Source organism: Gouania willdenowi, chromosome 19, assembly GCF_900634775.1.
Source record: "Gouania willdenowi chromosome 19, fGouWil2.1, whole genome shotgun sequence".
Taxonomy (NCBI): domain Eukaryota; kingdom Metazoa; phylum Chordata; class Actinopteri; order Blenniiformes; family Gobiesocidae; genus Gouania; species Gouania willdenowi.
The window spans coordinates 3074988-3087112 of record NC_041062.1 but is presented as its reverse complement, the minus strand read 5'-3'; the positions used below and the strand labels follow the sequence as shown (position 1 = coordinate 3087112).

General features: G+C 35.1%; 1 protein-coding gene across 5 annotated transcripts in view; it reads left to right on the top strand.

The window, feature by feature from the left end:
* LOC114481349 (potassium voltage-gated channel subfamily C member 1-like) overlaps positions 1–11474 on the top strand; it is a 51313-nt gene extending 39839 nt beyond the window's left edge. For 2 of the 5 annotated variants that reach the window (XM_028476100.1, XM_028476096.1), the window contains one exon: positions 9412–11474. In XM_028476100.1, the coding sequence (XP_028331901.1) occupies positions 9412–9425 (14 nt within the window). In that variant the 3' untranslated portion in view covers positions 9426–11474. Of the gene's footprint in view, positions 1–478; positions 520–4433; positions 4914–9411 lie in introns of those variants that run through there. The other 3 variants (XM_028476099.1, XM_028476097.1, XM_028476101.1) reach the window with 3 other exon arrangements.
* Positions 11475–12125: the final 651 nt, after the last annotated feature.

The following is a 12125-nucleotide window of genomic DNA, read 5'->3' as shown; positions in this document are numbered from 1 at the left end:
TATGTAGTCTTTGTAGACTCAGTAACAGTTAAGAAGAGGTCAGTACATCTAATTATGTGTAACAAGAGATCGCACCATCTTTAATAGATAAATTGATCCCATGTACAGTAGGAGTAATACAGTATGTGCAGAAGAACCTCTGAGAATAGAAACAGAACAGTCAGCACAATCTGTGTGTCCAATGCAGTCATGCGCACATGAAATAATAGGACATATGTGAGGTAGGACAGGTGGTGAGTTAACAGACATTTTTTCTGCAAACACACACACACGCACACACACACACACACACACACACACACACACACACACGGTAGCGTTCATTATTTCAAAGCAGTCGGTTGGATTGTGCTTTTTTTTTCTCTCTGGGTAAAAATCTGCCAACGATATTTGCATTTCCCTGTGGGTTTGTGTGTCCCCTCCCTGTGCATAAACCTCCCCCTCGGTGATTAACACTCATTCTCCATCCCATTCCCAGGCCGCCACTGCAGTGCAAGTGTATCTAAAGTCTGACTCTAGGTAGGTACACGCTCCCTCCACAGTGTAAATTAAGTGTGACTCTGGGCAGGTATTATGTCATCACTGAGCACAGTGACAGGCAGACTCATCACACCCCCTGCCTGGGACTTAGGAACTGCTGTAAACACAGTTTTGGAGTAGAGACTGTTACTGCAGTGGCTGACTCACAAAGCACTTTTATGCTTGTTTCACTTTTTCCCGATTTTTTTTATCAAGACTATACAGCAGAATTATTGTTTCAACCTCATTTAGAGCCAAGATGCTGCTCATTCTTCATTACTTTCATTCTTCATTATTCACAAATAATACCATGTTTGGTAACACTTTAGTTGAGGGAACACCTATTAACCATCAGTTAGTTGCTTATTAGCATTAATAACATATTGTCTCTTAGTTAGACATCATTAGGTACTTATTAATGCCGTATTCTTATTAATGCCTCATTATACATTTAATGGCAGTCTCTCAGTCCAAACAGGGTTAGGTTTAGGATTAGGATTAGGTTTAACTTTAACCCTAACCTTTGCATGTTGAGCTTGTAATTCATATCCAACAACTTCCTTACTTACTATTAATAAGTAATAATTTTGAGGTTATTGAGGAAAAATTAACAAGTACGTAATAATTACTAATTAAGAATCAATATGTTGCTAATTTGCATGCTAATAAGCAACTAAATAATGGTTAATAGGTGTTCCCTCTATGTTTCCCTGGCTGCAAGTTTCAAATCATTTTATTTATTTATTTTTTTAAAGAAAAAAAGCTCAAAAGAAGATGTGAAAGTTTCGGATACAATTTTTGTGCAAACATCATTCATTTTCATGAATTATGTTCCATATTTGATGCTACCTTTAAATATTCCATGATGATCAAACCAAAGCTTGTACAATGCAGTCGTATTGCAACTTTGGTGCAGCTTTATTTAGAAAGTATTGTTATTCCAATCATCAGTCTATACCATTTTCTCTATCTGTTAATATTGCCGTTTTGTATTCAATATGGTATAAATCTAAATTGTAAAGCTTTCAGACCATTGTTTGAACACCACTTTTTTAAGATTTTAAATCAGGTGAAATATTCCTCGGATTTTCACCTTCTGTGATGCCCTTTACTGTATATGTTAAAGGAATTTATTTACAGAATAGATATAATGTAGTGTTCTGTTTCACCTTTATCTGTCTTTAGTGGAAGAAAACAGGCAAGCTGTTACGGTAATTACTAAAGAATATTATATAATTCGGTATAATTGTATAATATTCTTAGAAATATGACATATGTTTTCTAAATAACGCTTTTAGTGAATTAACCTCAGCTTTATACTGGAAGTAAGGTTTCATTACAAACTAAAACAATTACTATTTAGTATTTACTTGCCCCTTAAAGTTTGTTTGAGTCCACAGAAAGTGTATCATCAATATTTTACAGAGTTGCTATCCAACTAATGTTCCCCAAACTGGTCAAAAAAATTAAAAAAAAGGTTCTTTTTTAAGGGTTGGCTCAAATGATGCGTTAAAAAGTGGCTGAGTTTGCCACAGCAGCACAACAGGATGGTATTTGTCATTTTTAACAGGAAGGCACAAAGGGCGTCTGACTGTATTAAAGTCTGTGTTTTATGTTTTCTGGTTGTGGTTTTATGATGGTTGGAGTTTGACCAAAAATAAACACTTTTGCGATAATAAATCTGTATAAAACAGACATTAAGTGTTAACCTTTAAATGGAAGAAACTCCACCCATTATTTAGTTGAACTTCACTGTGGCTGAGATTCACACACCCGCATGCTGCGTGAGTCACCAACACATACAGTGAGAAAAGACACAAAAATATGTTTCTGTAGGAATTGATGATTGCACCTTGTATGGAAAGCTGATTAAGCATAAATTAAGCTAGTGTGTCAAAAACATTTACGGGTAAAACAAAGTTGTTGTTCACGAGTGAATAATACTAGTATTCTTAAAATCTCACGAGCACTAGTAGACTGTTTTTAGTCTACTAGTAATACTAGTAAAGCCAAAAGAAACACTAGTAGTAATACTAAGGTATTATAACCAAATCCTGCACTCTGATTGGTTGGAATATTGTCAAAAGCCAATGAAAAGTCTGAATGAGCTTTTCCCCGCCCCCTTATTAGTATATAAATCATACTATAGTAGTATTAGTGACACGTTTGACCAGAAATACAATTGTGGGTTAAATTTGGGCCACTTTTGGCTTTTTTTTTTTTTTTTTTTTTTTTGGATTGAGAGTGACCCCATTTTAACATCAAGAATTTCTGGCAACCCCATAGATATTTTTTTCTAGAATCAATTTTTGATCATATCTGACCTCAGATATTTATTTTTTTATTTTTTACTGCATTTTAGTTGAACTAGATTTAAATTTCGCAAATAATAATTCAAACATTTCAAAAATCTATTCAAATTTTTCAGAAATTTCAGGCGACCCCACATGGGGTGCCAACCCCAAGGTTGAAAAACACTGATTTAGTCGCTCCTGAGTAGATTTATTTCTATAGTATTTATAATTTCTAGTTATCTCACGCCTGGGGTGGGACCAACACTCTCTCTCTCATGTACCCCCTGTGGTGCCATTGCGTACCCCCATTTGAGGAACACTGGTTTGGGGAAGATGTGAATACAGCGCCTCCTAAAACATGTATTTTGATACAAAAGAAGCTATGAAAAAAAATGTGTATCGATATAGGATATATTTTAATTTTCCATATCACCAAAATACAAAACTCGATATATCTTGAATCTCGATATATCTCCCAGCCCTACTTGTGCACTAGTAAACCAAACCAAACCAAAATTGAATGTATGATGTACTCCAAATTTGAGCACTATTAGAGTTTACCGATGGTTGAAATGACCAAAATCAAATTTATGTTCAAACGGCTTTACATGCAACATCTATAACGTGTTTTTAATGTAATTTGCACAAATGGATTTATTATCCTCCTCACCAGGTGTCATTTCCCACTGTAAACGAGTATTACCGTACTATTACTGGGCTCCATAGACAGTGTTTCAATGTGTTGCAGAAAGGACATTACTGAGCTGACCATTTGAAATAAAGGTTACAAACCAATACAAAGCCAACCGTCTATTGGGCAATTTTATAAATTCTTTTTATTATCATTTTAAATAAGAAAAACTATAATGTTAATATTTAAGATCATGTGAAATGTAAGCGTTGCCTTTCAGAACTTCATGTGGTCAATTCAACAGAGGTGATATCTGACTTTTAGCTGCTATTTAAAGCTGCTGGAGACGAATGTTGGAAGTTACAGTACATTTATGATTTTTAAGAAGTATTTTCACCTTATTTGTTACCATGATTTCTTGTTTCTTTGCCAAACAAGGAAGGCAGTAATTTGCATTTTTTTGGCATTTTTGTTCTGGTTCGTTTATGGCGTTCCTCGTGATGTGACGTCACGTGATGTGACAACATTAAATGAAATACAGAAACAGTTTAAATAAAAAACATAGCTATCGTCCCCAGCAGCTTTAACTGTATTACAGTTTGTCATTATGGCAAAAAAACAAAAAAAAAAAAAGTGTTAAAAATCTTTAGAATATACAAAACTCGTTTTATGTTGCAATGTTGGGTGAGTTTTGTAACTGGCTTTTTGATGTATTATAAAAATTATGCTTTCTTGTTATTTGTGTGTGTGGGGAGGGGGAAGAATACATATCATAACTCGCATTTTCTTGTTCTGTCTTGTCTTCTTTGTCTTGTCCCTCTCTGTCCTCGTCTGTTCTGTGATGTTTATTTATTCCCTTAAAATCTTTCCTTAATGTTTAAAAAAAAAAAAAATCTAATTTCTGTGTTTTAAAACTCATCATAATCCACCTGGAAAATGGAAAATCAACACAATTTGTAAAAACAATTCCTAAAAATTCTCATCCAAAGCCACAAACTATGAGAAATCTCGCAGTCTGAATAACATATCAGGGGTGACGGGCTCGTCCTTGCGGCTCGCTCCTATCACTAGCCCCCCCTATGAAACCTACGAACCCCCAGGGCCGCTGCGCCGCTGTCGTTCTCCCATTCCCTCGATTTTGTAGGCAGAAGGACGCTCGTGAGATCCAGTGAATTGGCTGAAGAGCATAAACATTAGCAATAAAAAATAAAGAACTTGATTGCAAGAAGAATGACTTTCTTATCTAGTGAATCCAGCTGTTTATGATGCATGCATAGGGTTAGTTAATGGGGTTTAAAGTAATAAACAAGCTTTAAGGGTAGTTGTTTTTATTGGTAGAAGAAACATTCAAAGGATTTGGTTACGCGGGGGAAAAATACAGAAAGAAAAAATGTGCACATTAGATTGTAAATGTATCGATGGACATTAATTCTTGTGTGTTCTGGAGCACAAACAAAAAAATAGGTGAAATCGACATAAAACAAGACAGTTTGTCTCATTTTGTGAAATGAATTACACCGTTTTAGATCAGACTGGTGTTAAATGGATTATGTGTTACTGTATTTTGTGATTTTAGTAAATTTAGTGTAGGTTTTAATTAATAGATCTACTAGGGCTGGGCTATATGCACCAAAACACAATCAATATATTTTCTCAAAATGACTATATACGATTTAAATCTCTTAATAATTTTATTCCAAATTAAGTCTGACCAGAAAGACAGTTTTTGGTTACATTTGCTGATGCAAAATGTCACACATGCACATTAATTAACAACCAGCTGCACAATGTGTGCTACTTTTGGCTTTTTCGCCTGTAGGGACAGCACGTGTGAGTGAGTTCTGTAGTGTGGCTTCTTATGGGGAAGGTCTGGGTTTGGACGTACTCAGGAATCCATTTAACTGAGCTTTACATGTTCTAAGAAGTATAAGCAGCGACTCCTAAAACGAGTATTTTGATAGAAAATAAGCGAGAATATAAAATAATGTATATGCAGATATTGTAGTTTTCTTTATCGCCAAAACAGAAAACTCGATATATCTTGAATTTCCATATATCGCCCAGCCCTAAGACCTGTTTATTAAAAGACTAAGAAAGTCTGTGTCAACACCAAACTTTCAGTTTATGTCTGTTATGTAACAAATTCTAGTGATGTCAAAATAAAAGATACACAGTATAGTTATTTCTTATCAAACATTTAATTTTATAACCAATTTCTTTATTTGATTTAGTCTTCATTCCTCTAACACCCTACCGATGGACATCCACATTTATAGTTTACTCAGTAAACAAATAAATAAGCAGATATAATATAACGTTCGTTGTTAGAAATCAGAGTTGCAATTATTTGCACAATTAATTAGCAACAGAAATGGATCAATACTTAAGCTGCTAACATGTAAAAACTTTGATTTTAATGCAAAAGTATTGGTTGGGGGAGGGGGCTTACAAGGTTTAAGTGAATTGACTTGGTAAATCCCAGTTTGGAGTTTTATCTAAATAATTATCGTATAAAGCCCATGTAAAATAGTTAAAAAAGGTTTTAAAAATAGCCTTTCATAACTAACAAAAACAAAGTACCATACTCTTCTTGATGAATCCCATTATTCTACTAACACTACTAACTAAAATTTGTGAAAACTCAATCAACTCCAATGTTTCACTCACTTGCTGTTTCAGTTCTTAATCTTAAATTGAAGAATGAAATCAATATTATCCATTAATACATTAAATTTTTTACTATTAGGCTTGAATTAAGATATATTTTTAGGTATGTTTTCAATTACCATGTGCATATTTTGACACAATCATTATTGTTTTTACATGTAAATAGATTTTATGTCAAAATGGAAACGATTCACCTTCATATATGCAACAAACATGCGTTTATTTAATGCTGGAGGACATAATGCGCACACCCACGTGTAAATATGTGGATAGATTTTCTAAGAAAAAAAAAAACAAGCACGTTTTTGATCTCGATGTTCTCTTAGTTTTCTTTTAAACCTATGCTGAGAAGTGGACTCTTTAATGTTATGCTGCTATTTTATGTCGTTTTACTGTTTGTTGGATTGTGGGAATTGTGATTTCTCTGTACTTGTTCTTGTTGTTTGAAAAAAAAAACACATTTTGTCCATAGGAAAATGCAATGATTTAACATATCTTTTAGATCGATAATGACATGAATGTAAATGGAATCAGGAGGTAAATACTAATAGCAACTTGTTGTGTTCTATAATCATCAGAAATACAATCGTTGGTCCTGATTATAATCCTGTGCTTCCAAACCCCTAAATGCTGGGGTGAATTCATGGATTGAGTTCACATAAATCATTCCTGGTTTGGATTATTATTTTTGGATCAAAGTCACCAGAATAGGTGTTCATTGTGTATTTTCAGTGTTCTGTGAAAAATACCTGGAAAAAGCATGAAAATGTCTGTTCTTCAATAGATTCATGTTGTATTGTGTCGACCTGAATGTACTTTTAAAAGCAGGGAAACTCTTAGATTAATGCTCTTTAAACAACTTCAATTTAAAGGGAAAATTTTCAAATTTATCTAATGTGTTAAGTTAATCCAGGATTACGCTTGTTTTCTGTTCTATTCATTTATATTTTCTTGATTTTTCAAATTACCTTGCTGTAAAAAAAAATAATAATCATATTACTGAGTTCCCTCCAAGGCAGAGGTTCTCAACTCCTGGGTCAAAGACTTATTTGAAGTGTTTGGCTGGACTCTTAAGTTTATTTGTGTTTTTGGTTTGAGTTTGCCTTTTAAAGGTTGTTTTTTATTTGAAATTTAAAACTTTATCATCTCAAACTGTTTCCACCCAATACTTTTTGGGGTTTATTTGGGTCACAGACTGTGGTTGAAATAATTTGAACAGAACAACATTAGCTGTACGTGCCTCTATGAGGCACCTGTAGGCTCTGATGTCACTTTAGATCCAAACTTTGCTAGATTTAACTAGCTTAACCTAAAGCAATGATCATAAGTCAGTGGTTATGGAAATTAAATTGTACACCACATCTGTATTTACACTTGTGATTGCAATAAAGTCATACCAATTGCTTTAATTCATGTTTGCTTTGTAGATTTAATAAACCACTTTTCGCTGCTATTTAAAGCTGCTGGGGACGAATGTTGGAAGTTACATTTCTGATTTTTAAGAGGCATTTTTACTTTATTTTTACCATGATTCCTTGTTGTTTCCTTGCCGAACAAAAAAAAGGCAGTAATTTGCATTTCGTTCTGGTTCGTTGATGGCGTTCCTCGTGATGTGGCGTCATGTGATGTGACAACATTAAATGAAATACAGAAACAGTTTAAATAAAAAAAAAATATTATAGCTATCGTCTCCAGCAGCTTTAATTATATTACAAAATAATCAAAAATCTTAACAATTAGCAAAACTCATTTTATGTTACAATGTTGGGTGAGTTTTGGAACTGGCTTTTTGATGTATTATGAATATTATGATTTCTTGTTATTTGTGTGTGTGTGTGTGGGGGGGGGGGTACATATAATTCACATTTTCTTGTTTTGTCTTGTCCTCGTCTGTTTTGTGATGTTTATTTATTTCCTTAAAATTGTTCCTTAATGTTTAAAAGAAAAAAAAACAAAAACTATTTAACTATTTACTACTTTTAAAACTACTGCAAACAAATGTCCTGTACTTGTTAAATACTTTGAGTATTGTAAGATACAAACAGCTAGTATGCAGCAGTACTTACAACAAGAGCATTTCAGTATCCTACAGTTTACTTGGAATCCAGATCTCTTTTGCGCGTTCTTATTTGACTTGTGTGTTTGTTATATAACGTGGCCTCAATGTGACAATAAGTAATTGTCCAATATGTGCAGACGCAACGAAGCATCGAAGCAGAAAGTGTCAAACGCGTAGTTGTCTTAATCTCTCTGTAAAAAAAAAAAAACAACATCTGTCGTTCCGAAGGTTTAATTGGCGAGAATGTATTTCATGCTTTCAAAGTTAAAACATATGTTGTATAAGTGGCCGTTGCAGGTTATGGTGGTTGATGCTCTATAGCTTTAATAGCTCTATACTCTGAAGAAAACGGCATCAAAGTGGGAAAAAAAAAGATGGAAGAAAGGAAGGAGGGAAGAGAACATTTGAAGAACTTCCCTGGGAACAAGGCTGAAGAATGTTTGTTTTTTTTTAGTTAAAGATAAAGAAAAAAAACCTCCCTTATGTAAAAAGACTGAATTTTTTTGTGTTTATATTCAATCATATTTTCTCCAAGGTTACTAAAATAATGTGTGCTTTTACATTCACGTACATCCACAGTGATAAACACATGCTCATTTTCTCTCTATTACACATTTGTTCACTTTTAAATGCTCTGCCTTTCTTTCCTTCCCTTAGACTTAGTGGAGTGGTGAGTGGTCAGTTGGTTGGCAGCTCGTTTATTAAAATTAATGCTATAATACTTCAGTCATGTCATCATATGTAGATTTTTATTGTGAACTGTTCACATCTGTCTGTATAGAGCCGTTATAGAGATTTTATAACAGTTTATTTGTTTGTACTTTATTCTGACAAAGTTAACCCACAGTTTACAGGTAATGGTAATTCCTGCTTTTCTTTCCTAAAGTTAAAGATGTTTTAGACCAGTGTTTTTCAACCTTGGGGTCAGGACCCCAGGTGGGGTCACCTGGAGTTTAAATGGGGTCGGCTGAAATGTCTAGTAATTGATAATAATAATATTACTGATACTGTATTCTATACTTTCACTTTATCAAACAGAAATCTGGTTAGGTAGGGTCACCTGAAATTCTTAGATAAGATATTTAAATGGGGTCACTACCCAAAAAAGGTTGGAAACCACTATTTTAGACATTTTAGGATTGTGATGTGTGTAATATCTGATACTGGTTATTCCTGACATGTAAATCTTGTAATTTTTCTCTGATCATAATATTAATGGATTTCTGTTCTTGTCTTTACAGTGTTAAGTTTCTAGCATTCGCCTTCTCTCTAATGAGGAGTCGGTAACCAGTAATCACATATTTGTGGCTGGAGCCACCTGAGCGGCACGTGGGACACGGAAGGACAGTTTGAAGGAGATCTTTGGGGTGACAAGAGAGCCCAGAGGTTAAATCATGAATCTAAAAAAAAAAAAAAAAATGAAATCACTTGGTCTGCTCCTCCCATTCTTACCAAAGCAGCCTCTGGAAACTCCGACCACACTACCGACAAACTGTCCTACTAACCCCCCCTTTTTTTTGGTTCTTTCTGTTGGCTTTTATTTTGGAAACACTGACTGAGCATTGCACTGACACACTTTTGGAGCAAACGGGACTTCTATTACACTTTACAGATGACATGTCTCCGACAACACGATACCCGCCATCTTGTAGGAACTCCGTCCCGTCGGCAACTTCACCGGTCTCTGAAAAAAACAAAAAACATTAACATTGGTCTTCACATGGACTGGATGAACAATGTAGCATCTCTGCTAACATACTGTAGCATTGTTGGCTGGGATTTAACTTGACAACCCATCAACAAATCAAAGAGAGAGGATTATTATGCATTTAAGGGATCTTTCTAGATGTCATTCTCCTCTTGGGTTTTTTCCAGTAAAAAAAAAAAAAAAAATTAAAAAACTAAAGGAAGAAAGGGTACATGAGAGACAAAAGATTGGTCTTGATCATTAGGGTTCTTAACATTCCAATATTAAAAAAAAAGAAGAGATGCACAAATGCTACAGTCATAATTAAGCTTAACACTTGAAAAGTATGTTTGCCATTGAACTTATGTCTTCCATTCACTTCTATTTGACGGAAACACTGCCCTCCTCACACGATAATCAGAAAAGAGCACTTACTTTGAAGCTGAACAAACAAAGCACATGTAGCATCAGCTCGACAAAGTCATGTACGGAAGTCTGCACATCAAAACTCACTATCATATAAAAATAAGACTTATCGTTATCTCTCATGTACTTTACATGGGCATCATCTTCAAAAATCCATGTTGGATACCAAAGGTCCTGTAGCATGCACTTGCTGAATGACCTTCTGTTGTGTGTTGTATATTAGAAGATAAATTCAGTGTAAGCTGTGAGCTGTGAATACTCGTACTGCCCGTCTCTGTTTGGTACCAAGTCCATTCTCCAGCAGAGATCAATCCTAAACTGCCACCCATCCCATCCCTAAGTGCACATTTCGAGTTCTCGGAGGAACTTTTCCCATGGACTGACTGACACAGTTCTCAGCCACAAGGAGAAAACGGACTGAGGCGAAACAGCTCCTTGAAGCTTGTTGGCCAAAAGTTCATGGCTGGCCCAAATTAGGAGAAAAGTAGCACCCCTATCGAGGATCTTGAAAATTATTGTTTTAAGGGACCAAATCAGAGAAATGCAATCTCCCTCCCACACTACCTGATAATAAAAAAAAGGCCAACAACACTGCCAGTTAGGCACAAGACTCCCAAGAGGCTTCATGCCCCAGATGCATACTGCCCCGCCTCGCTCGTCCCTCTTGCTGCCGATGACTGCTTACCTAGCAAGTCGATGTCGAGAAAGAGTGGAGCCATTAGGCAATGTAGGGTGAACAAGAACAAATGGACCAAGAGTTGATTTACTACGAAAGTGTACAGAGAGAGAAAATCTATATTTTGATAAACAAATCTAAAACTCTCCATGACTTTGGAGGTGATTTCTGGATGGATGGTCCAGGATGGCAGATAATACATTCGAGAAAATAATTAGATACAGATGTGAATAGAGTATTTAACATCATAAAATGACATCAAAGATGGAAAACAAATAATCTGTCCTAAAGGAGGGGTACAGAGGTTCCCCACAAGCAATGGGATTTTTTTTCCCCCTGAAAGACAATGAGCAATGACAGACTCTTGCCTGTAAAGACATGAGGATGACAAAGGATGGACGCTGAGATAAACAAATGAAGAGAAAAAAAAAAAGATAATGCATTTTTGTAACTTTGTTTACCAGCATGACTACTTTGCATGACTGTCTTTTCTGCAAGCCCTTGGTTGAAGACAAGGGTGCTAGAGATACAAAAAAGTATATATAAAATGAATTTAAAAAAAATGTTATATGCAATTAATGTTTTAAAAAAGATTATAACGAGAGAGAAGAGCTATATTTTGTTTTGAGAATTATAAAAAAAAAAAAAATGTGAATATTGAAAGTTGTATGTTTGCAAAGTACACCCCGACTTTTGTTTAGTTTGATGAAATCTCTCTGCTACTACTACTGCCCAACATTGTTCATTTCTATGTTTTACTTTACAATGCAATGAGCTGTGTTTTTTCTATCTTGCCTATTCAATCGACAGTGATCCTTCAAGACTTTGCATTAGTGCAAAAGTTGTTTTTGCTGTCTTTAGTCACAAAGTCCATGTTTTTTTTTTCCCTTTTGAATCATTTGCACAGGTCTCGTAGCAGCAGCAGCAACAGCAGCAGTTGAAAACAAGCTTCCCATGCAGCAACTTTAACAGCTTGATTAGCACTCATAGTTAGCTTATTTCCATTGGCAATAAAACAAAGAGTTGTCACATGATTGTAGCAGGTCAAATGGATAACCACTGGTCCTCTGAGTGTCTTCGATCCTTATTGTTGAAGACATTCTTTAAGAGGTATGGGCAGCCCCGTGGCAGGATTCGGCTGCGATAGGCAGTTCTGGTCCAAGTCG